Here is a 26,501-nt window from a genome sequence, read left to right on the forward strand (position 1 = left end):
TATTGAACTTCAAATGTTTCATTACTGGATTACACTCCTTAAGAAAGCTGTCAAACTGTGTCTCAATGGTACAATTATAAGCAACAATGAAATGTGGTTTTGTTAAATAGTTTATATATTGAAGACTTGATAAAATGTATAATCAAGAGCAGGCTTAATATTATTTAAAGCAGGATTCAAATAATTCAAAATAATATCCATCATACATATTGGGTGCTAATCCAAAAAGTTCATTTTGTTTATTTTTAGTTCAACTTAATAAAAGCTAATATATCTATATAAAAGCAGCTGCCTTACTAAGAATGTATAGACTGTGGATAAGTTCTATGGCGTGATGACTGAGGGTGTTTCAGGTAGTTAATTGTTTAGATTTCTAAAAACAAAAATGGACATTTAAAATTTTAAATACGCTTTCCAGCTTCAGATAGCTAGATTTTGATGTAATATCTAAGCTAATTCCTGGACCATAAGTGAATTAAAAATTCAGAAAATCCTAAGAGTACTGTGAATACAGTCTCATTTTTCCAAGTCAACCAAATGTTGAAAAATGTGTTAAAGGACTTGGGATTAACAGTCCAAAAGCAGGGAGGGTAAATAATGAAGATTGAACAGACTGATGTCGAATTTGATATGATGGAAGAAGCTTGGAGAAAGAAAAAATGAGTTTGAAAAAATGGGCCAGATCTTATCAGGGCTATGGATTAAAAAGTATTACCCCTATGGGAGAGGCAATTGAGCAGAAGCTCAAAATGTGCTTATCCCAATTCTAAGATAAATTTTCCGACCATGTGTACTAGAGCTGAGCCTATAATGCCATTTTGTACTTCCTGTTATACACAGATTCACATGCACTTAGATGCTACCTGAGGGAAAAGTATGCATGCTACTTCATTACACAGCAGTAATTATAGATATTTTCTACCACTATCTACCACTATTGCTGTTAGAAAAAAATTCCAAAAGCCAATTCTTGCTTGTCTTCCCTATCTTGTTGATTCTGAATAATATTGAATTATCATAACATGAATAACCCTGCTCCCTGATTTTCACAGGACTTTCCTTCCCTGAAGCTGCTATAATGCATACATTCAAGTGTAGCATATCCAGTTGGTTCACCTGCAATGCACCCCAAATTTTACTTGTTAAAATGATCTCTAGACAGACAGACAGAGTGGCTGTGTATGTGAAGATGTCAAATGCCCTTGAATATCAAAATTTTGATCCAGCATTATTCAGGATTTTTATAAAGAATATGAAATGAATTGAATGCTTGTAACATTGGTGAATTGTTTCTAATCAAAGACTAAGCTGAACATTGGATCAATTCTAGCAAGATGTTCAGTTAAGATAAATGTGAAGTCCTGCAGATTTAATGTCTAAGATTGGAGGAATTTTATGTGGGATATAGGAAAAGTAGCGAAGCTCCTGCTGACAATGAGCAAGCAAGCAAATTCACTTGTAGTCTGCATTAAAAGCATTGTTTTGATATCATGAGAGATATTTGTTCTTTGGTAATCTGAATTAATTACCCCAAACAATGTATACAATGTTAAGTTCTGAGCACTAGACTTTGAAATGGACTTATAGATCCTGAAGAAGGTTCAGGGATGATCTTCCAGGCCATTAAGATGCCTGCATAAGAAATCTGCATACTAATATGGAAGGCTTCAAGAACCATGGACATCTGGTATACAAAAGAAAAGGCTTCGTGCACATGATAGTCATAACAGTCATAACATAACAGATAGTCTTAGTATCCTATGACTATAACTAAATGTTGTATCTTATGATTCTTGATGAATATATATTTTTATGTACACTGAGAACTTCTGCACCAAAGACAAATTCCTTGTGTGTCCAATCACATTTGGCCAATAAAGAATTCTATTCTATGACAGTAGTCAACAAATATGTAAAAAGCTGTTACACAAAATGTAAGAATATACATGTATTGAAACTGAGAGTGGGCAAGAACAAATGAATATAAAAGGAAGTTTCCAAGCGGTAAAAGCTGTTGAACTGTGGAATAGTCTGTCCACAGTAATGGTAGACTCCCTGCAGGAGGTCTTCAAAGGTGGGTTGGATGGTGGTCATATATAGCTTAGCTGACTTGTTCATTGAACGTAGGGTAAACTAGATAACCTATGATTTCCAACTCTAATATTCTATGATTTTTTAAATAATCATAATTACTTGTTATTTCATTTTAGATAATTCAGGGCAGAAATCTTCAAAACTGGAGTGAACATTTAAAATCAGTTTAACAATACAGAATATGCCATAAGTATGTCTTCCGTGTAACAACCTATTCTCAAACATTTTGGTGGATTTTTGTTACCAGTTTTCTGAAAAAGATTCTATGATGTTACTAACATGATCTGTTCACCAGGGAAAGAACAATGCTGGAGAGAAAGTCTACATCAGAAACTTAAATTACTTTAATAGGTACCTCTACTCCTTAGAGAACTTCAAAACTCTAAACCTATAAACGAGACTAGGATTTTCTAACTTTACCAAACTAGAAATTCACAACAGTTAAATTTACAGAACACATCAGTGGCTACATAGCTTCCTTTTTTTCCTCTCCTGTGGAGAGCCTCTTATTTCCTCACTGAAGACATCAGTAATGATGAACAAGTTTACTACATTATTTGTGCAGTGCTAACCACAGGACATTGGATATGCTCTAAAATGTATTGTTTATTCATTCTGCTTCTGAACAATGGCAGTATGTTTGCGGAGCTTTGAAAGAGAATCTCCTGTTTTTTGTTTCTAACAGCATGCAATATGCCTTCTTGATACTTACCTTTTCTAATATTTATTGTTTTCTTTCAAAGAACTGAGAAGATTTGATCTTGCACAAATGGCTGTCATGACAAATATGGCCCGATAAAAGCAACAGTTAACAAAATAGTTCCTGCCATCCCATCTTGCAGGATGCTTCTTATTATTTCTGATTTTTTTTTCTTCCTTTCATGCTTTTCATGGGAAGGTGGGTGTAATGCCAACAAATCCTGGGCTGCAGCTGCCATTCATTTTTATTTTCTAACATTTGAGTCCCGAAGGTATTCTTTAAATTTCTGCTTCTAAAGTTTGGCCCTTTGCTTTGCTGATTATAAGCTTCCCTTTTTAAAAATAGAATGACCTTTTTAAAAGTAAAATGTCAAATAGGTAAGGAAGGAACCAAGGGAAGGTCATAAGTAAGTTGGCGCCACTCTAGATTTAATACCTATCTGAAAATCCTTTTAAGCTGATGAGGTAGGAAGAATTCTTTGTCTGCGAGGATTATTTACTGTTGTAAAAAAGCAATCCAATACTATATTTCCTTTTGCTGAGTTCTTGCTGTGTTAGAAACTGTTGCAGGAAGTGCAAGCCACAGCATATACTTCAGACAAATGTGATTCCCTCTCACTTTGAAATATTTAAGTAGCATCCATGTGCAAGATGTAGGTTTAGCCATCTAGTACTTCCCAGTATTTTTCAATTGCCATGCTGAGTAAACCTTACAAAAACTATAATGTGAAACAGATGGAAGGCACCTCTTTGCCTATCGCTCTTACATAAACTTTGCACTTAGTGCTTTGCTTCTGTGAATGACTTGGCTGACCTGAAGTCTGAACCTATAATCTTTTAGTGCAAATGCTGTTGGAAGAGGTTCATGGTGTAGATTCAGTGCTTTTTATATTCAGGAAAAGCTACAATGATGTGGGCATTCTATTTTTATGCTTAAAAGCTACCATAAAGAAGATTAGCTTTAAAATAAATCAAAGTTTGAAATATGAGCATTGCCTCACAAAAGACCATAGAAAATTATGTCTGGAAGGATTTTTTTTCCTAGCTTTTTTTTTTATTAAATAACAATAGGAAGACAGGAAAACAGTACACTGCTTCCAAAAAAATTCTGCATTTAATTTTAGAACCATCATCCAGTGCCTCAGAAAATTGTGCAATGGTGTTGACCTGAGTTTAAGCTTTAGTCTTCAGAGAGAAATGATCCCATTTACAGATCATTCACTATAACTTAATAGGCAATATAATTTAATAAAATCAATGTAATGTAATGCAATATAATTTAATAGGGAATCATTTTGGAAAGGTGTTTCTTTGGAAAGGTATTACTGTGGTGGATAGTGCTTAATCTGATCATAAAAAGTCACACTTGTTTAAATAGACATAATGTCTCAGTATATTCAGGATTGCTACAGTGAAAGAAAAATAATTGTCTATCATCTATATTGGATTAGCCAAAAAGACATCAATGCTTGCCATCTTTGATTATAACAGATAAGTATTGTGTCTTTTAGCCATAAAAATTCCCCACTGGATAAACATGTTATAAATAGGCCAAGATTTGGCGGGAAAGTTCTGAAAATCACATTGTTATATTTTTGGTACAGCTTTTTGAAGGATAATATTATGCTACCTGGTATTGAACCTATATGCTGCTGCATGTCTCAAGAAATTGTCATGGGATATGACCTAAACAAACTGAGGCAGCCACTACTTTAATCTCTGTGAAGGAGTTTGGAGAAAAGCTCTGCAGGTGCACTCTTTTTAACAACAGCAACAATAAAAAAATCAAACATTACAAGGTTTTTTTCAGGAGCTATTTTATCCATGCATCTGTTATACCCAAGATTATTTTAAAAAACCAATGTATCAGAAGTATTTAAGAAAAACCACAAACTCTCTTTAAGGAACCACCCTATCCATTTTCTATACTTACAAGGATGTTTTTTCTGTTCGTGATTCATTTGACTCCAACATCAAGGGAACTGGAATAACGATTAGGCTAAGGAATGCATGTGTTTCTGGGTTTTGTCCCTTTCCAAAAAGCTTTATGAATTTTTGATTCAGTGTTAAATAAATATATCGCCATAGACACTTTAGCCACTGTTAATAAAGAATACCATACTACTGCTGCAGCTTCTTTCCTTTTTAATCCAAATCTCTCTCTCTCTCTCTCTCTCTCTCTCTCTCTCTCACACACACACACACACACACACACACACACACATTTTTATTGCTTTATTTGATATATCCAGACTCAGTATAAAATGGTAAAAAGCAGAAGCTTATCAAAGTGCTAAATAAAATTAATTTTAATTTCACTTTATGTTCTATTTACTCTTTATAGGTCTGTATGAGCTGCTGGCTTCATTGCCGGCCCAGCTGCAGCCACATGTGGACAACCAAGAAGACATGACCTTCCTCTGGGATATGTTTGGTGAAAAAAGCCTTCATTCTCTGGTAAAGGTAAACCACACTAAATGCTCATTCTTTCTGAGAAACATGTATGGAAAAACGTTTTGAGCAACCTCTCGTATACCAAGAATCAGTTACTCCGTGGAAACAAAACAGCCTTGTTTCGCTTCTGTGCTTCTGTGAGGGATGGAAGTTGTTAAAGGTTTCTACCAAAAATATTGCAATGATTTCATTTAATAGTGATGTTTTGGCAGAATGCATTAATGTAACAAACATATGATGCTTGCCCTTGTTTAGAATGAGGCAGCATGAATTAGTAGCAGGAAATCTGAGACTCCTTCATGGTCAACATTCATGGCCTGGAGTTTAGCTTACATAAACAAATGTTCACAGCAGAAATTAGATGGCATATATTTTTGAGGTAAAGTATGGCAACTATTCAGTAGCCACATTAATTTAAAATAATTTCCTTTAACAAAATCAACTGAAATTATAGTTGGTTCTTTAATTGGATTGTATCCATCAAAGATTGTGTTTTGTATATAAATACACTAAACTTGTATGACTAAAATAAGCATAGTGAAGTAATTGAAGTGAAGTAATTAATGGATATGTGTCTTCAAAAATGGTAAATGTTCATGTATATTGTACTTTATTATTTACAAAATTATTTGAAGTTTTGGTTTCATAATTATCATGAAGCTTTTAGTTTACAAATTGGAAATTAGACTTGTAAAATATGTGTAAAATAAGTCTGCTACTTGGATTTTATACTAAATTTGGAGTCTCTAGCTTCTTGAAGAAATCTGCATTTCTATAGCAGAAAACAGAGGGGAAATTATTCTTTTAGACTGACAATTCTTTATATGCTTATTTAGATATTTATAAATGATTTGTATGTTGTTTAGTCATGGATTCCAGCGAATTTACAATTGTAAAAAGGCAGTAACAAAATAACATCTCACAAAGCTGTTAGTTGGCTTAACTGAAATTTTTATCATGTTGTTCATACCTTCCAGAACATTAGCTTACAGTGAGGGATGTCCAATTATTCTACAGCGAGGCAATTACTACTAAGAACACCATCCTCCAGGTCTCTTTAATTTTGCAGATGCAAGGATCCCATAGGCTGTCTACTGACTAACATATATTGGCTGGCGATGATCCTGGAAGTAACAAGGCAATATTTATGGCTGCATTTCTGCCAGAAGACAATTAAAAAAAAATACTTTAGGATGTTCTGAGTTGATAAATCTTTTCTTAGTTTGCAATAAAGGAGTGCTTTGGGATATATTACTGCATCAGAAATATGCCTAAGCATCTTTAACTCCATTTGGCCAGATGGCTTACTCATTATATAGTAACTGCAATTATTAAAGCACTTGAAATGTCTCTTAAAGGTTAACATAGTATTCAATACTAATCTGGAAGAACCCCTTCTGAAGGAAAAAAAAGAGGGAAATTTAGCTAATTGTTGGAGATTTATTCAAAATGGAACATTTCAGATGATACAGTCATGTACTAAAATGACTCGGACAATTTATTTCATCCCAATTTTGTTCTGGCAGATTCCCTGGTATTGAGATACTTATCTTTTTTAAAATAAATATCAATTATTTGGAAACTAACAGGGACGAAAACTAATATGGTGCAGTGCTTAAAAGTGATTGAAACAGTGGGGAAACTCAGGCTCAAGTTGATAGTCAAGGACAGAAGCTTACTGTTTAATTTTAGGCTTGGTAATTTTTTCTTAATTCATCATAACTTCGGGAGGGTTGCTTTGTGGGGAAAAAAGAGGAAATGTTGTCTCCATGTACTTCACTTTGTGCTTCAAGATATAAGCACAGATACAAAACTAATAAAAGGAAAGATCACAAAGGTAGCTGTTGCCGTTCTTAAGGTTGTAAAGTATTAGACATTTTCCCTGATCAGCACAGGAGAATATTTGTAGCTCAAGGTTGAAATGAGGGGTCCTTGATGCTCTCTGAGCTTGTTTGTTTTTTTGGAGACATTTCAGTACCCAAACTAGGTAACATCATCAGTGCTGGTAAGGAGTGGGCCCTCTGACAAATTAGCCATCAAGAAAGTGCCAAAGAAGCCAACAGTAAATAGCCCAGCCAAAGAGTCTCTAAGACCACCCCCACCAACAGCAACAGGGCAAGGCATTAGAATATAAACCGAGAGCAAACCCCACTTCTTAACCAGTAATGATGATATTACCTAGTTTGGGTAATGAAAGATCTGCAAGAAAACAAACAAGCTTAGAGAGTATAAAGAAGCCCTAATCTTTCCCAGTCATTTACATAAAGACCTTATTTCCCCTTTTGTATTTCTTGATGAAATTTATATAGGGAATGTTTCAAACATTGAAGAGTATATATTGGTTTATATATAGTAGTGTTCCATTTTTCCCAAAGTTAAGTGAACTAATTTAAATATTACTAAAATATTTTTATAACATGAAATTTGGAATAAGTTTTTTGTTTAATATATACAGTATATAATTTATGAGCCTTTTTCATTTTAATTTTAAAAATTGCTATCTTGTACAAATTGTTTAATGTTAGAAGAATGAATTAGATGAAAGAAAAGATCCTGATCCAAATAGACAATATGCTTTGTCTGATGTGGAAGGGGTTTTTTTTTGTTCTAGTTTTACTTAAAGAATAAAATGCATCATTTGTGTTGTTAAAATCAATCCTTGCCTTGAACCGATAGATAATAATTCATGATATTGTAAGATGCTTCTGTTCCCTAATACTAATATTCAATTCCCCTTCTCTACATGCTGTACCATCTGAGGTGAGGCAGTTAACAAAAATAGAAGTAATGTTCTATGCGTGGAATGTTTACCCATGTCATCTTATGGGCTTTTGTCTTAGTTACCATTTACATGGTTATTTAATTTGTAATCTTTGAAAAAATAATAAAAGATACCACCTTAGTTCACCAAGAACTATTGTTATTCAAGAAGAGGGTAGTTCTCTGACAAACAAACATTATGTAAGGATCCACTGAGGCCATTTAAATTATTCAGGTGCCTCATAGGAAAGTAGTTCCTATGTTGTTCCATAGCAAGTAGTATTTCAGGTGTGCTGTCTGTGATCAGAGAGGTAGAAAACATCTTGATCATCATTGAATTTGTCTGGTACACTTTAAATAGCCTAAATTATTGATAGTCATTGAATGACAAAATTTTTCACAATTTAAACAGGTACATAGAATTGTTTATTTTCACAGCTTGTATGGTAATCTAATACATTTTTCTATAATGCCCATCTGCAGGATGTGTTTAGGATTTTTCCTCCCGCTTCCTGAAGTTATTCCTCTGAATCCCAAAGTTTTTATTTTGTTACTGTCTTAGCTAATATGCTGGGATAGATCTTTCCCACATTAATATCTCTTAATTGCATGATAAAGGCCTCTAAGGCTCAAAGTAGACATTAATTTAAATAGTATCCTTTTCTATTTAGCATGCTTGTTTCAAAATATAAAACAATCATTTCTCAGAGGATGTCATGGTAAGTTCCGTATTCCAGTTGCATTCAGTGCCAATTGACAGTCATAAATAGTTTTTTTAGAACTGTTGAAAATACGGAATATATTTTGTGGTAGAACACATTTTGAGCGCTCATATTTTCTTCTTAACGTGTTTATCAACTAAATTTAAATTCCTGTATTTGAATTTATTTGATGCCATTACTTTGTGTAAGGTCACTTATCTCATTCTGTGCTGCTATCATATTTTATTATTTACATGTATCTAATGCATTATATTATCTTTAGCTCTCAGTCTTTCCGTCTGGAATCTGAGGAAGAGTTGTAAAGCAAATATTGTCAGGCTTTTGTTCTCTTAATTTGTAGCTAGCATTCTTGTTAAGAAATGTCTGAACTGCAATATTAAAATACCTTTACAACTTTGCTTAATATGTTTGCTGTGCAAATGTCATGATGCACAAAATCATCTTCAAACTTTCATTTCATTTGCCAATTGTGATATGGGTTTTTTATTTTTATTAGGCATATAGTCCCCATTCATCCTAACATCTAACAAGAAGCTAAAGAATTGTAACCTATAATATCTATGTTGCATTTCTAACTGTTCTACATTCCTTCTGAAAGGCATTGAAACACTTGTAATGTGAGTTTCATCTCTCTCTTTTTTAATGTCTTGTCTCACTTTTGTATTTTTGATGTTTCAACTATTGCTACACTTCAGATTAAGATCTGCTAAACTTTGCCTTGCATTGTCTATTTTGAAATTATCTATATATTAATTGTCAAGGCCAAAAATATCATGACCTAGGAAAAATAGTTCTAGGAATGTGCCCATTATGTTAATAGCATATGAGTTATTTGTTACTTGTGAAGGTTAGTAATGATGATGTCATTTCTTTTTTATCTTCACAATTTTTGCTATAATTTTGTCAACTCAAAAAACATTCATATGCCTGTTTTAGTAGTTGCCATAAAAAGGGGAAATCTGGAAGAGCAGTGCAGCAGTTTAAAAGCAAAAGTACATTCCAACTCTTATCTTTAAAAGATTGTAACTAAAGGACCAGAGCTTTTGCCGGAGAATATATTTAATTAGAGAACGTGAATGATGACACCCAGCCTGTGAACGGGCTTAATTGGAGAATCTGGTTTATGAGACACCCGGTGGGGAGGGGGAAAATAGGGTCATTGGTGACTGTAAATTACATATGCCAGAGTTGGCTTCATATAGGGCAGTGCCAGTATGTCGCCTCCAATGAATCCTTTGAAGTTTTTTGAAGTTTGAGCGATTGCTGGAATCCTGACAATTTACGATGCTAGATTTTCCTTTTGAGTGTCTAGCAAAATTGTGTTCTAAAATAAATCTCTGGTTCTGAATTCTATGCTACAGTTGGCAATTAAGCTGAATTTTGAAGGTAATGTGAATCATCATCAAACAGTTTTTAACATATTGGACTTATTATATTTTAGCAGATTAAAAATGAGCGATTGTCATTTCTATAATCTGAGGGGTTTTTTTGCTTGGCAGCTCCCTATAATGGAAAAGTCATCACTCCCTGGCTAACCTTTGTACAGTAATATTTTCAATATGGCTAACCTTTGTACAGTAATATTGTATCCCTGGCTAACCTTTGTACAGTAATATTTTCAACATGTATGGCTTTGCACAACTGGCATAGCATTACTTGAATACTTTTTTACACAAACATCAGTTTACACAATTCTTTTAAAAAACATGATTCTCTTAGCGTTACTGTTTTTCTCTATGAAATTATGCCAGTTGTGCAAAGCCATACATGTTAAAAATATTACTGTACATTTTTTTAAACATAGCAATCAGTATGCCATGTCTACTTACTTATTTTCATGAATGAAAGTAAACAAAAATTGAATCACTCCAGAATTTCATTTTTTAATTCTAAAATTTACCTAACAGGAGTCACTAGACCCAAGTTAAATGAAGAATATTATTTGCACACATTGCAATGACTAACATTAAGAAGATCAGGACAATAATAATAATTTAAAAAGCAGATAGAAGAAAATGAGACTTCTTTCAGATTATGATACTTAAAGTACTTTCTGCAGCAAATGTAACAAACTGGAAATATTATTGGGATAAAGATTATCAAACTATGAATTATTTGATTCCTTAGAGAAATTGGATTACGAATGGTTGAAGGTGCTAGACAGAATATGTTAAAAAGATACAATCAAGTGATACACTGATTTAAACCTAGAAACTTTAAACAAAGTTGAAAATCAACTTTGAAATATTATCAAAAGAGATCTAAATTTATAAAGTCTCTGAAAATTGTATATAATTGAAGAGGGGAAGATAGAGGTGCAATTTTCATTGTTCATATTATCATTTCTATTGTTGTGGAAACTTTAGTCTTCTTGACGTTTAAATGCAATCCAGCTTTTTTACTTTCTTCCTTCATTTCTAAGATAAATTATTTTATACAATCTTCATTTTCTGCCAGTAGAATGGTGCTGTCTGCATATTTCAAAATATCAAAATTTCTGCTACCAAATTTGATTGCAATTTCTGATTCTTTTAAATTAGAAGTTACCTCAAAATTGTCCCAAAGGTGCTTTTCAAAAGGCAATTGGGTTTTGTTTGTTTGTTTGTTTTCCTTGAAGAAATTGTGCTTCTTATCTAAGAAACTTCTTCAGTTCTGACTGAATGGTGAAGAATAGAAAGATTTATATTCCTTGTAATCATCATTTGGTCATTAACACTCTGAAGGTTAGCTCTCTGAGAGTTATAGAGGCCATTCTGTATCCTCAGGGTCCCCTGAATCGGAATGCAAATGGGTGTGGAACCTTCTCTAAAGAACTTGGAGAATTACATCCTAAGAATCATTTTCTAAATGCCTCTGGATCTTTTCTTCCTTCTGGGCATATAAATAATGCATTTCTGAAGATTTTTCACAACTTGCCCTTCGTTTCTACCATTGGGAACATTGGAGAAGATTAGAGCAGCGATCCAATACACCTTTATACAAACAGCTATTTGACACAAAATAGGGCTGTTGAAGAGGGGTAAGAAATGTTTCATTTTTCTATGAAGTACAAGTGAACATAATTTTTCCTGCAAGATTTTTTACAGCTTGAGGACATGAAATACTTTTTGTTTTGTTGTTGCTCCTTTTCTTCAGCAATGAACGTTACATTTGGCAATGAGTGCTTTTGAGAGATAGGGAGTGGAATAGGCCCTTCAAAATTGCTTCTTTGTATTAATAAATAGATGTACACACCAGTGCAGCCTTGTTACACACCTTTTCCATTTTAAAGCAGTCTGTATTCAAGTTGTTATGATCGTGAGTTGCATATGCAGTAATTAATAAACAAGCCTATGAATATGTAGGAGAAAGAAGTATTTTGAAAGATGTATTTTAATATATTTAAAGAGAGCATAATATCCCTCTATAGCTCTTCAAGGACTTCAGTTTTAGTATGTAGACTACATATATAAAACAGGATTGTTGCTGGAGCCTCATGTTTCCATGTCAAAAAAGACAAGATGAGAGTTCCTCTTCCAACTTTTGAATACTCTTGAAAAGTTATTAAAAAACTTGAGATTAAAGTACACAACAAAAACACATCCAATTGAAAATAGTTTTTTCAGCAGCTGAGCAGGGAGTTTGGCTGTAAAAGCATAGAGAAATTTATCTTGGAGGAAGGGTAATTTGTTTGGCTTTAATCTGAATTTCCTCTATCCACCATGGGGACCTCTTCCTATAAGCGGAGTCATCAAAACACTTCTCCTTATTGACCAAAAAAGTTCATTTGAATGAAGGCTCTGAAATCTCAAATAATAGCTGCTTTATTTTGTAACATGAGGAACAAAGAAGTCAGTTTCTTTCAGAAAGACCAACATTTGGTTTTTAATGAGTCTGTCCAAGGAGCAAGGGTTTATAATAGTATTTAGATTATACACTTGCAAAATAGAATAGTCTGCATAACTTAGCTATTAATTCAGAAGATGAACTTCATCCTTGTCTAAATTTTTCAGTTATATTTAAAGACTGAAAATTGAAAGGGGAATGCAAAATAATATTGCAGGTCAGATAAAGCAAATACATTGAATTAGAAGGGAATTCCAACATTAATTTTGCATATAATACCATTTTGCATATAAAGCTATAGTCCTAATATTAAGGTTTTATAGTTTAAAACAAAATATTTAGTATAATCATTTCTAAAATTATAACTTTATAAATATAGCTAATTTTCAAAGGAATTTTAATTTCTGAATTCCTGATATGAGATTCCTGATGATAACACGGTGGTTAAAATCAATGAGATATTTAACTACTGTTAAGATTAGAGAAATTTTAGGAAAAAGTAACAATTTTTTTCAGGGTTCCTCAATCTTTGTGGACTTGTTGACACATTTGCAATGTTATAATTTGTTCTGAGAATTATACACATTTAGAAAATGGTGGTTTAAGAGGGTTATTATATAATATTATATAATATAGGAACTGGACATGGCTTACAGGAACTGGGTACGGCTAGTCAAGTGAAGAGAAGGACCAGGAGAGAAACGATAGCAGTCTTCCAATATCCGAGGGGCTGCCACAGAGAGGAAGGGGTCAAGCTATTTTCTAAAGCTCTTGTAGGCCAGACAAGGAATAATGGATGGAAACTGAACAAGGAGAGATTTAACCTGGAAATAAGGAGAAACTTTCTGACAGTGAGAACAATCAACCAATGGAACAGCTTGCCCTTGGAAGTTGTGGGAGTGCCATCACTTGAGACTTTCAAGAAGAGATTGGACTGCCATTTGTCAGAAATGATGTAGGGTCTCCCGCTTGGGAAGGGGGTTGGACTACAAGGTTCCTTCCAACTCTGATTACCTGTTAAATCTGTTGAAATATTTTATTACTTTATAAGTTTGTAAAAGGAGGGATGGGTTGTATAATCAGTTTCTCAGAATAAAGGAAGTGCTTTTTCAAATAATTTGCAAATTTGATTTCTGACTATGGAAATATAATAAATAATAATCAACTCACAAATTTTATCATCTTAATATAAATGTCACAAGATAAATCAAAATCCATCTTTTTTAAAAGGCTTCAAAATTGGTTTGGGTAAATCATGCAGAACTAATAACATCTGTGATAAGTAAATAGAAATCATATTTAATAGCAGTATGTTTTGGGAAGTAGATAGAAAGTACATAGAAAAACATGAAGGTGCGTTCTTGTAGGTTTTCCAGACATGTTATTAAATCTATTTTTGGCAGAGAAAATGTTAAATTATATTGACTTGATGCAGTCCAACAAAAGAAGTTATGTAAATAAGCAATTTGCTTATTGAAATGTTAGAAATATATTGCTTTCTTGGTTATTTTTTAAAAAATGTTCTAGCATAGAAGAAACATTTTATGCAAAATGGAAGGCTTGCAAATCATTGTGACAGAATGTCTAGATTTTATAATCAGACTGTAAACAGTCATTACTTGATTGTGTTGAAATATGAGGAAATACTAATGTTAGTTTGTATAAATGCAGGAATATGTTGTATGTTTAAATGACTTGATATTTTATATGTTTTAAAAGACTTGAAGAAACTACCTGTTTACATCTTGTTACAAATGTATTTTATTCCATAGCTTGTCCAAAAATGTTTAATTGTATGTACAGAGGATCAAAACAGATGGCTGTGACATGGCTATTAAAATCTAAGAAACATGATACCCAAGTATATTTTGCTGAATAAATATTAGGAAAACAATGTAGCCCTTTGCTTGTTTATATTAGTAACTTCAGAAGTATTGATGGTAAAATACAGCATTTTAGGCATTTTTTGTTTTCAAAAGAATTATATTATCTAAATCGTAAATAAGGTGCAAGAAAATATGTGAGGATAGATAAAGAACTACAAAGTAAAAAAACAAGAGAAAGAAAAGTGAATGTAGTTTGACTGTATATTGGTCTGCAGTGCTTATTTTTTCCCCGCATTTGACTTCACTTCATCACTTCATCATCACCAAAAGGTGACAATGAATTGTATCTACATGTTCACTATTAAATGCTTCCGAAAAATGGATAGGGTTTTTGGTTTTGGCTTTGTTTTGTTTTTCGCAATTGTTTAACTAGCCAGTATATATCTCCGAAATATATTTCTGCTGCTAACTAAACCTTTTGGTTCCATTATTTCCTAGATTCATGAGAAATTGCATCACTACGAAAAAAAGAGCCCTGTGCCCATGTTACACGATGCATCAGCTTTGGCAGATGGTGTAAGTGTGTATAAAATGTCTATTGACATCACTGATTTTAAACACTGAAAGCAGTGGATAGAATAAGCATATGAAGTAGATCATCTGAGAAGAATAAAGAATACTTCCCAGAGAACTCTATGGGCATAAGATTTATCATCTTGTTTTGAATTGTATTAAGTCTTTAATTCTAGAAACATGGCATTTAGAATGGTTCTCATTCTGCCTTGATAGCCAAGATAAATTGTAGGCAGTGGTATTTTAACATCTATCTTGAAAGAAAAGTTGTTACCATCTTGTTACTAAATGAAAAGAGTGTTGTTTTCCAAAAATACATAGATATGAAGTAGTTAATAAACTGAGAGAATAAGATAAATTACTAATAATTAAAGAAATGAGATGTCTTTTTTAATTATGGAAGCAATTAGAAATGAAATTATGCCAAAAGGCATGTTATTTACTTTATTGTTGCTATACTTTTATAGTCATTTTTCAAAAATTAAGGAACTAAAAACTAGTACAACTAAAAAATAAAGGAATTAGAACACAAAATGATGCAGAAAATAAAAATAGAAAAAATACTAACATGGTAAAAAAAAAGAAATGAAATATATAAATAATATTTCCCCTTCAACAATTTCAGTAATTTCATCTCCTTTTCTTAAAATTCAACAAATGATCACTTCTTTCCATATCCAATCTCTTAGCTATAAACAAACCCTTAAACCTCATTGGTCAGTCCGTATCAGCTAAGCCTATTAAGGCTTAGAAGAGATAACAACATATCAATTTTAACCTTGATCAAATAAACCAACTTTATATTCCTTCCTTTTGCTTTTAACAATCTTTCAAATAAAGTCCTAGAACTTGATTTCTTTTCATTTTTTGGTTCCTTCTCACAAAATTCTTAAAAGCTTTATGTCTCTTTGTGAAACCAATATAATAATCCAATATATGAATGTTATCCAGGTATCTTTGTTTATTTTTTGCATATCCATTTTAACACCAACTAATTTTATTCATATATCGTTTGTGTATTAGTCATGTAATCCTATTCCATATCATTCTTGTAGCCTGTTATTTTTAAATCCACATTCAGATCAGTTTGTCTTAACAAGTAAAAATTTTTCCTCTTCAATAACATATTTTAAACAGAATTTAATTATAATGGCAGACACTCATAAAATTAACTTCTTGGCCCATTGTTGAAAAATAACTTTCAGTATGCCTATTGTAAGGTATTTTGCTCATCCTGAATTAGCATGTCTACTTTAATTGTAATCTTTAGTTCCTTCTGATTCTCTATTATATCCAATCTTCAAAGCTCCATTCTATTTTTTTTAAATTCAAAATAAAAGTATTTTTCATGTGAAAAATTCTTAGAATGAATTCAACTTTTTTTCAAATCTATCTGGACGCTTAGTCCATTTGTAATTTTCCAAAATCAAAGATCTAATCACCTTTTTGCTGTTGATCCAAAAGGGTTTTTTTAGTTCTTATATTTAACTTCTTTTATGAAGGATTGAAGGAAACTCACTTAGTACTATAAACCTTATCAGTCCTATGGTTCCTAATAGCTGAAAATTATCTGAAAATTAAGTATGGGTAGTCCTTGACTAGGTATTTACTGTTTAATGACTGTTCAAACTTAACAATGGCTCAGAAAGGGTATTTTCAGCTATTATAAAATGCCAGGCATCCCCAGCTCACATAATTGAGATCTATGTGCTTGGCTACCTTTTCATACAATCAGTTGTCAAGTGCCTTATAATCATGTGGTCATAATTTGCAATCTTTTCTGCTGACGTCTTTAGAAAGTCAGTGGGAAAACAGTCGGGAAAAGTATCAGGGTTTCAAGGTATTGTTCCCTGCCTCCCCTCCTCTTCACACAGGAAATGCAGAAATCCTTCATCTGGCTCCAGAAATGAAGTTCGGATCTTTAAGAGTGCAGGAGTTTACCCCACCTCATCCATGCCTGGAAGGGAACTCCTGCGCTGAACTGGAAAAATGAAGTGGGAATCCTGAAGATCCAGGCTCCATTTCTGTGCCACACCACAAGAGTTCCCCTTCTGCTCATGGAGGGACCTTCCTGTTTTCCTTTGTTCTTTTACTTCATCCACTTAACTTATGAAGTTGCTTTACGACTGGGAGAGCCAGGATTTTGCTATTGAGCAAAGAAATCACATGGCATCTCATTGAAACAACCACTTTGCTCACTGATGGAGATTCCAATCCTAATTGTGATCATAAATTGAGGATTATCTACATGCAAACCCAATGTCATTTTAGATACGCCAACCATGGTTTGAGCAAGATTGCTGTTTCTTCATCTCCCAGTCAGTAAATCCATCAGAGACCACACTGGAGAAGAATTATAAAGAGACAGTCTGCTTTCTAATTCTTCATTTCAATCTGTTTATTAGCTCTGTTTTTAGTAGGATTGTCTTCAGTTTACCATTTCTTCTCTGGTGTTACTTAGAATTTTTAGTAATAATATCTTCTGATTGCGTGCATAGTTGTGTAAATTATGACAAAATACAAGGTGCGAGAAAAAATAAACTGATTTAAAGGATAAATACATATAGTGATGCATACCTAATGACAATTTTTGATACAGTGCTGTATTTTTATTGTAGACTGATATTTTCATGTATTTTTATTTAAACATGTCTAAATAAAAGGGAGTAGGGAAGGTGTGAAAATAACAGTTTTGTAATTACAGATTCATAATTGTTGAACTGGATGATTCCAGAATACTAGCTCCTATGATCATGAATTTACAAAAATAAGTTCTTTCCTGTAGCATCTGTATTGTTGTATAACAAGAATGCGGTCATTGTTCTATGAACTTAGAGCTTCTTGCTATATTATCTAGATCACTACTTTGGATTATATTCTGACATAGTTGAGTTAATTTTCAAAGACTGTTCAGGCTTTTGAACGCTTGAATATCTGGTGATTTGACTCTTAGCTACATTTCTGTGATTCACTTGTCATACACTAAACAAGACATTTGCTTCTTGTATACAAACATAATAAAATCTGGAGTAGTAACACAACAGAAATGCATGATTCTGCATTCCAGCTCTAAACAAAAAAGCTACTGTGGGTTTTTTGGAAGCAGTATATTTCATCTCTTCACTTACAAGCTAGTTTTTATAGACAGCTATAAATTTGATCCAACCATTTTTACAAGCATTGCTTTGTTTGCATGCAAAGGACCATTCACTTAGATGAGTGTTCTGGGATTTGCTCTCATTGCTATAAATCAGAATGTGATCTGGGTGCTGCTGCCAGAAATGGTCAACCTAAGTCAAATTCAGTTGAAAGACTTGCCCAGAATATAGTGCAAAGAACAGAAAATGAAGAGCAGTGATTGATTATCTGTTTTTCTTCATGCTAAAACTACTTGAAAGTAATAAATTTGAACAAACTGATTTTGGGTTGTCATCAACACATTGAATAAAACAATGCATTCGCTAATATTCTTTGGGTCATTTTAATTTCCTTCACAGCTGGCTGAAGAACTACAGAATAAACCACTAAACAACGAGATCAGAGAACTCTTGCAGCTGCTATCCAAACCCAGTCTCAAGGTAAGGGTGTGTGGTTTGTACCTGTTAACCTGCAGAATTGCTCGCTCATCAGTTTTCAAAGTACGGTGACATTTCTATGAACATTCTTGTGTCCGTATGTATGTGCAGAATTGCTAGAATAAAATGCTGAAGGCAGAGAAAAAGATTTATAATATAATGCATTCATTGCAACTTAATGATATATTTTGTATCTTATACCATATAGACAGATTAAAAAGCAATAAAGTATTAAAACATAAATTTCTAGCAAAAAATTCATTTCATTGCTACCATCCAAAATCTGTATATGAAAGACTGTCTTTATTGCTATTAAGCCAAATCTTGCTACGTTCTTAGAGTAATATCAACTTTGGAAAGGATCTCAGAGGTCATCTAGTTCAAGTGCTTGTTCATTATGCTAAAGCAGTTTGGATAAATGGCCATCCGGTCTCTATGTGCAGATCTTACTGTGGTGCAAAACAGATCCAAAATTTACCAGACAATTGAAGAGAATCCAGTCAGCTTATTCGATCCTGTAAGTCATTCAACTGTGTCTTACAGCAAGGAACCTTCGAGTCAAATTAACATAAATGTATATGTAAATGTGTTACACACATAAAAGCTCTCAGTAAGTGGTGGGATTCAAATTTAACAACTGGTTCTCCCAGGGTCTAGTTGGTTGTCATGGGAGGCATGGTCCATCTCTATCCTCCAGCTCTGCTGCACATGCAAGACGAGCCTCCCGCAACAGCCAACCTGACCCTGGGCGAATCAGTTGTTAAATTACCCTTCCCCAGCTATCAAATGGATCCTGGGCACTGCAATGGAGAAACGGGCAATAGAGTAGCCAGCACAAGGGAAAGAGGAGGAGCAGGGAGAAGAAAGAAGGAAAGTGGCCTTTTCCTTCCCACACACCAGCCACTCTGCTGCCCATTTCTCCATTGAAGCAGAGCGCCCAGGATCTACTTTGATAGTGAGGGGGGTTAATTTAACAACATGTTCACCAGAACTGGTGCAAACCAGCTGAATCTCACCACTGCTCTCACTGAATCTGCATTTCTTCCTTCACCTTGGTTTGTAAGTGTGAAATGCCATTGCAGTTCTTGCAGTTCGAATATTGGGCTCTCACATTGTATAAGCCATAATGTCATTTGTTTTGGCATAGCAGTTGTGTAGATCTGCCCAAATGAAAAGTAAATAATATATGAACTTTACCAATTGTAATATATTAAGTAAAGGAAGGATAAATAAGCCATGGTTTATTATGTGTTAATCCAATTATTGTGTTGGGTCTCGATTCACCCTTATTAACCTCTCGCTGGTTTTCATTTCAGCAAGAGCTAAGTTCAGTTTGTATTACTAACTAACTCTGAATTCAACTATGCTATCATTCATACAAGTACACAAATTTATCTGGCTTAGGAACTAGGCAGGGTGGGGTCCATCTAGTAGGAGACCTTTAAGAATTACAAGACTTGTTGGCTAGACATGGAAATGACAACCTCATATTTCCATATTTAATATTGCTGCCAAGAAAATTATTTGAATATGTCCATCATGTGGTCTTGAATCCAGTTGATTTTGAAAAAGAATTCACCTTTTCAACTTTTTCAAATTTATCTGGTAAGTTCTTCCTTGCTAAGCCCCATCATGTGGTGATGATTGTTCTTGGTTTAGAGTGACCTAGTTTGGGAGATTCTTAGTTAATTGGTTTTTGCAGTTTCTGCTGAAGTAGACGTTTCTCCTTCCAAAATATGTGGATTAAAATTAAAGTTGTGAAAAACAGTAGAAACAGTATGCTTCCTAAATGCAATTTGGTGATGTACATAGGCCAAAAGCATAGCATTCAGATGAATCGTTTGAGGCATTACAATGATAATGGGATTGGTTTGTATCCAAAGGAAAATTGGCATGTGTGTGGCTAATGTAGAATGCTTTCCTGCATCAGTGTTAATAACAACTGAAGCATTGCTGCCTCGTGCGATTAGCAGTGCACTGAATTAATTTTATGTTTTAGGAAAGAGAAAGAGCTTTATTTATCAGGGTGAAATGTTCCAATTTGGTTCCAGTTGGTGAATGATTTTTGGGAGTATTTCAGGAAAAGCATAGACTTCTTATATCACAATTGTTAGATAGTTGGCAGTCAGGTTGCTGTAGATAAATTTGAAAATCAGTGCAAATATATCAAGTAACAAATCTTAAATTTTGAGAATGGCAAAAAGCTAAAAAATGAATCACGCGGTCTTTGGGTTGCTCAGGAAAGAAAACCAGAACAGTTGAATCCTTAAAGTAATACAGAGTTTAAAAAAAAAAAAGTAGAGTTATTTTTATGGAACAATGGAGGTGTTTTTTTTTTTAACTTTTATGCTATCTTGTTCTTTTCCCTGCTTCAGCAGAGTAGTTTGATTCCCATGCAATTTTGTTATCTTACTGGTTATAGTTGCTTACTCATTTCCAGTAAGTTGTTTAATGAAATAAATTTGAACACAATATGGGTATATGCTGGACTACTGTCATATCATGCCAAAACATACTGTAAATCTTTATGTTTAAAAGTTTCTAAATGAATACTGTACAGGTTAGTCCTCAACTTACGACCACAATTGAGCCCAAAATTTATGTTGCTAAGTGAGAAATTTGTTAAGTGAGTTTTGCCCCATTTTTCTACTTTTCTTGCCACATTTGATAACTGAATCCCTGCAGTTGTTAAATTAATAACAGCAGGGGTGGGATTCTCCTGGTTCGGACTAGCTTGGACGAACCCCTAGCTCTGACGATCAGCTGGCAGCAAACCAGTTTGCTCCAACGATCCCCTCCTGCGCTGTGCTTACCTATATCCTCTCAGCTGATTGCCGCGGCAGAGTTGATTGCCTTTCGTCAGCTGTGTTATTTCCCCAGTAGTAACATAGCAGGTACTTTTTTGGGGGAAAGCTGATCACCAAACCGGTTGTTACACTAGCAGCATCCCACCACTGAGTAACAGGGTTGTTAAGTGAACCCTAACAGAATAACAGAGTTGGATGGGATCTTTTAGGTCATGTAGTCCAAGCCCCCACCCTAACAGGAGACCCTGTACAGTTCTGACAGAAAGCGGTACAATCTCTTGTCAGAAGGTCGCAAAAGGGGATTGCATAACCCTGGGAGGCTGCAACTGTCATAAGTGTGACTCAGTTGTCAAGCATTCGAATATAAATCCCATGACCACGGGGATGCTGCAACGGTCATAAGTGTGAAAATGGTCATAAGTCCCCTTTTCAGGGACTGCTGTTGTAACTTCAAACAGTCACTGTTGTAAGTCAAGGACTACCTGTAGTCACCTAGCCTGCATGTATGTATGTCCATATGTATCAAGACCAAAAAAAAATCTTTCCCTTTCTATTTATCTACTATGTCTGTCTGTCTGTCGCAAAACAATGCAAAGTTTATTTTGTTTTATTCCCAGCAATTATTCTTCCTGTTATCCTGTGTTGTTCTTCTGTTTTACTCTATACTCAGTTCTATTTTATTTACTATTCTATAGTCTGTCCAATTATTCCAATACTGTGTTCTAAATAAAAAAAATACTTTTAGCATTCTTTTTTACAACATGTAATTATTTAAATTATCCAAATTGTTTTTCCTTTGGTCCAATTCTCCTAATCCTTTCTGCCCACACTGTCCCATAGTTGTGTGACTTCAATACAGGTAGTCCTTGACATGACCACAATTGAGCCCCACATTTCTGTTAAGTGATACATTTGCTAACTGAGTTAAGCCCCATTTTACGACCATGCTTACTTCAGTTGTTAAGTGAATCACTGCAGTTGCCGGTTCTGTGAATCTGGCTTCTCCATTGACTCTGCTTGTCAGAAGGGTGTAAAAGATGATCACATGACCTTGGGACACAGCAACAGTATTAAATATTAATCAGTTGCCAAGCATCTGTATTTTGATTACATGATCATGGGGAGGCTGCAAATGTTGTAACTCTGAAAAACAGTCATGAGTCATTTTTTTCAGTGCTATTGTAATTTTGAACAGTCACTAGATGAACTGTTGTAAGTCAAGGACTTCCTGTAGTCTGGATACTGAATGAAAACTGTTTCCTGGAGTCAACGATAACATCACCAGTCTGATGGTGGCCATAACTCATTTGTCAGGAGTGTTATTTGTTAGGGGCAGGGCCAACTATCCAAATTTCCTGTTATTGTTACACACACCCAACTGTATTTTTTGTTTCAGCTGCCTTTTTGCTATTTATTTCTGTTTCATTTGACTTACCTGTCCTTCAGCTCTCTTATCTTCTATTTTGTGGATTTGTCAAGTTCAAACTGTCAGAAGCCATTTTGTTGTTTCTCAGTTGTCACACATTATGGGGAGCATGAGGTGGTGGTGAAGGAGGCTGGAATACATTGTCAGACACAACACAGAACTGTCTCATGGGAACCAAGATCATCTCCACATATGTCAGATGAAGATGGAGAGGAGTGCCTAAAGAGCCCGCCAATTAACCTAATTGGACAATGTGACGTGTGATACTTGGGGAGGGGATCATTTACTATTTTAACTATTCTGAAACCACGGGGAATATTTAGAGTTGGTTTTACATTTAATCGTGCCAATATGATGTGCCAATAAGTTCTCTGAGAGAGATCTCAGATCTGATTTGCTTGGGTTCGTTAGTCGGAACATTGACGTCTTTTCTATGGGTCTTCTTTGCATAGTTCTTGTTCATTTGCTGAACAATGGCTTCAGTGGCTGCTCTCATCCCATCCCTCCTCGGAGGGAGGGAGCGCAGTGGCTTGCCATTGGCTTATTTTTTACTTTTTCATACAGTATACCCATTAGGTGGCTTATAATGGGCATCTGCTTCAAATTTGCTTCTTCTTTTCAGAATTTGTTTTCAGTTTTTCTCCTCTACCATTTGAAAGCTTTTTTTAGAACTTTAAAAATTGATTAACTAGATGTTGCTACAGCAGTATCATCTGTCATGCTTACTATACTGTTGGAGATTTTTAAAGACTCTCTAATTTAATTGTTTTTATTTGAAAGACTTACTGATGACCTTCTGTGGGCTCAAAAAACAGCAGGATCAGGCACAGTTAATACTTGGAAGGAAGACTTTCAGGGATTAACAGGACTGTAAGCTAGACTGGAAAGCTAAAAAAAATATGGCAGCCACCTTTGTATCATGTTTATGAATCATCAAGAGATTTTTCTGTTTTAAGTAAGTGGATCTGATTAAATAATTTTCAAAATCCTTCTGAAAGTATGGTTTGAATTAGAAAGGGAGGAAAAAGAGGTGCCATAGAAAAGAAAATAAGTACTGTAACCAGATGACATAAAGTAGCTGCTTCTTTGAGTGGATATTTAAGAATATGTAGACTCCTGATATTAACAATCCAAAAAAGAGGAAACTAGTTTAAAGAAGGAAAAAAGAGTTTAACTTCATATGTACTATATCCATAATAGTAAGAGCTTCAGACCAATTCTTCTGGTGCAGAAGAGTAGATGTTCAGTGTTTAAAACTTTCAATGCAGAAAAAAAAATTACATGTAAAAATAGAATTACCATGGTAAGGAAAAATCACTGTAATATTATTCCAAATAGCACTATTTCAGCAGCAGTCATTGTTTTAAAATGGTAAATATATTATGGTATTAAGCTGCAGCAGTAGCTGCGGTAGTTTCTTGTTTACAAAAGAGATAGAATGGTTAAATAGACCTACTATGTATTCATACCTTGATTAATTAATTGTAATACTTTTGGAATGAACATGATGATTGCAGTTTTCTTGAGTTCTGAATTCAGTTTAAGGATATATTTTAATATATTTTCTTACACATTGAAATGATCATTGGTACCAATGCCTTTGCCCAAACAATATCAATTATGTATGGTATGGGCTTTTAAATGTTCTATTTTGATCAGGTATACAAATCCAATAATATTTATATTAGGTTATACAATAATTTGAATCATACTAGCTTTAACATTGTAAATGTGATACATGTTTGTATTAATGAATATGCCTAAACAAAATTTCTTCTGTTCATATGAATGATAGCTTTTAGATGGTGAATCTGGAAAAATAACAATCCTGTGAAGACAAGATCCTTAAAATATACATAACCATTAAACATTTTCTTTCTTTTCATGAACAAAAAGAATCCAGTTTTCTGCTTCTCTTCACTGATGTCTTAGAAGTTTGTATTTGTATTGAAGTTTTGTTAAATTGAACAAATACATCCTTTCTACAATACAGAATGCAGCTCCTTTGATTTTATTCTGGAACAAAGTACTGTTCCTAAGCTGTGAGGGACACTTTCGTGCCAAATCATTGCTGATGAGATGCAAACTGTATCAAGGTCTGCAGCAGTAATGGTAAATTACCAATGCAGATACTTTTTAATGCTTTTTAGTTGACAGTTGTTTTTAACCCACTTTGTTTTTGCAGGCTTTGCTTTCTGTGCACGATATTGTTGCTGAGAAAAGCTATGATCCTGTATTGCCTCCCATGCCTGACGATATTGATAATGAAGAAGATTCTGTGAAAATCATTAGGCTCGTAAAAAATAGGGAACCTCTAGTAAGTTTTAGCACTTAAATAACAATAAGCAGCAGCAATAGCAGTAGCATTTGGCTAATATTCTAAAAATGAGTTGATGGCATCACATGGTTTTGTACTAACCAACAGCTGGACTCCATCCAAGCTTATATTGTTTTCATTCTTTGCCATATAATTCAGGATGAACAGTTAGTCACATTTAAGCCATGCTGATCCTGTGTAGGTAGCTAAAGAAAAAAATAATGGAATCGGGATCCAGAATCTGATTCTATTCTGCATCTTTATTTTCAAAGAGAGCCAAGAAGACCAAAGAGACCATATGTGTTATGTTGTTTTTATATCAGTTTGAAATATCTTATTCACAAGCTGACTTTATGATCTACTGTTTCTTCTGCTCCTTGCATAATCTATATTTTGAGTCATTTGATGATTTTTCAATTCTGCCCTTGATTACATTAGTTCAGATGAACAGCCAAAACAAAGCCTTCAGTTTCTTTTTTTAATTCCAGTTATCAGTCATTTCCAGCTTTTATCTTTTATTTACTTTCCTTCCCCTCCCATGATCAAACAGTATAATAAATCAAATACTTTTTATAATCAATCCACACCATATGTAAATTGGTTTTTTTAGCTTTTGCAGTTCTTCAAAATCAAAATATGAATCAGAAGTTGATCGTTTGTGCCTCTGCATTTCCTTCAATTTCTGTTCTGTTTCATTGAATGGTTATCATTTTCTTCTAAATAATCTTGGATGTTGTTCATTATTGTGCCTGGGAATAATTTAAATATTGTAGTCAAGCATGTTATTGGCCTACAGTTTCCTGGTATGACCTTGTTTTGCTTTTTTTTTTTTAAAAACCCAGTAAGTTCTGCCAATTAATAACCAATCATTGATGTCTCTTATGCAATACTTCATTTAGCTGTTTAGTTATAATTAAATATAAACTGGTAAGATGTTCGATCCAAAAACCATGAAATTGATCATTTCCAAGAGATGTTCAATTTTTAATCATTTTCACTTAATTTTTAACTATTGCTGCTGTTATTATTAGTTCTTCCAATTGATTTTTACCAAATTCAAGATGAATTTGGTAGAAATCAAATGGAAGAACTAATAATAACAGCAGCAATAATTTTAAAAATTTCAACTTACCCCAAAACAGCATCTAGAAAATTGTTTCATGTGGTTCAACTTTAATTTTATAGTAATTCTTAAATTTATTTTTAAAGGGAGCTACTATTAAAAGGGATGAAACCACAGGAGCTGTTGTTGTGGCTCGGATAATGCGTGGAGGAGCGGCAGACCGAAGCGGTAAGAATTTTTAAACTACAGTTACAGATATTGAATGCAGGATTTAATTGCCAACTTTTTAAATGTTAAATCAAGTAAAAACTATTAATTGGATCTTACTGTGTTTTAAAGTATCATGGAATGTAATTCATT

At 33.8% G+C, this 26,501-nt stretch overlaps 1 protein-coding gene across 5 annotated transcripts in view; it reads left to right on the forward strand.

Moving 5' to 3' along the window:
- MPP7 (MAGUK p55 scaffold protein 7) overlaps positions 1-26,501 on the forward strand; it is a 77,481-nt gene that overhangs the window by 22,124 nt on the left and 28,856 nt on the right. For 2 of the 5 annotated variants that reach the window (XM_087916873.1, XM_026710029.2), the window contains exons 3-7: positions 5,138-5,256; positions 14,879-14,956; positions 18,451-18,531; positions 24,947-25,078; positions 26,288-26,369. In XM_087916873.1, coding sequence (XP_087772999.1) covers positions 5,138-5,256; positions 14,879-14,956; positions 18,451-18,531; positions 24,947-25,078; positions 26,288-26,369 — 492 coding nt within the window. Of the gene's footprint in view, positions 1-5,137; positions 5,257-5,593; positions 5,627-11,494; positions 11,749-14,878; positions 14,957-18,450; positions 18,532-24,946; positions 25,079-26,287; positions 26,370-26,501 lie in introns of those variants that run through there. The other 3 variants (XM_026710030.2, XM_087916874.1, XM_087916875.1) reach the window with 3 other exon arrangements.

This window comes from Pseudonaja textilis, chromosome Z (assembly GCF_049901715.1).
Source record: "Pseudonaja textilis isolate UNSWEBS1 chromosome Z, rPseTex1.2, whole genome shotgun sequence".
NCBI lineage: Eukaryota > Metazoa > Chordata > Lepidosauria > Squamata > Elapidae > Pseudonaja > Pseudonaja textilis.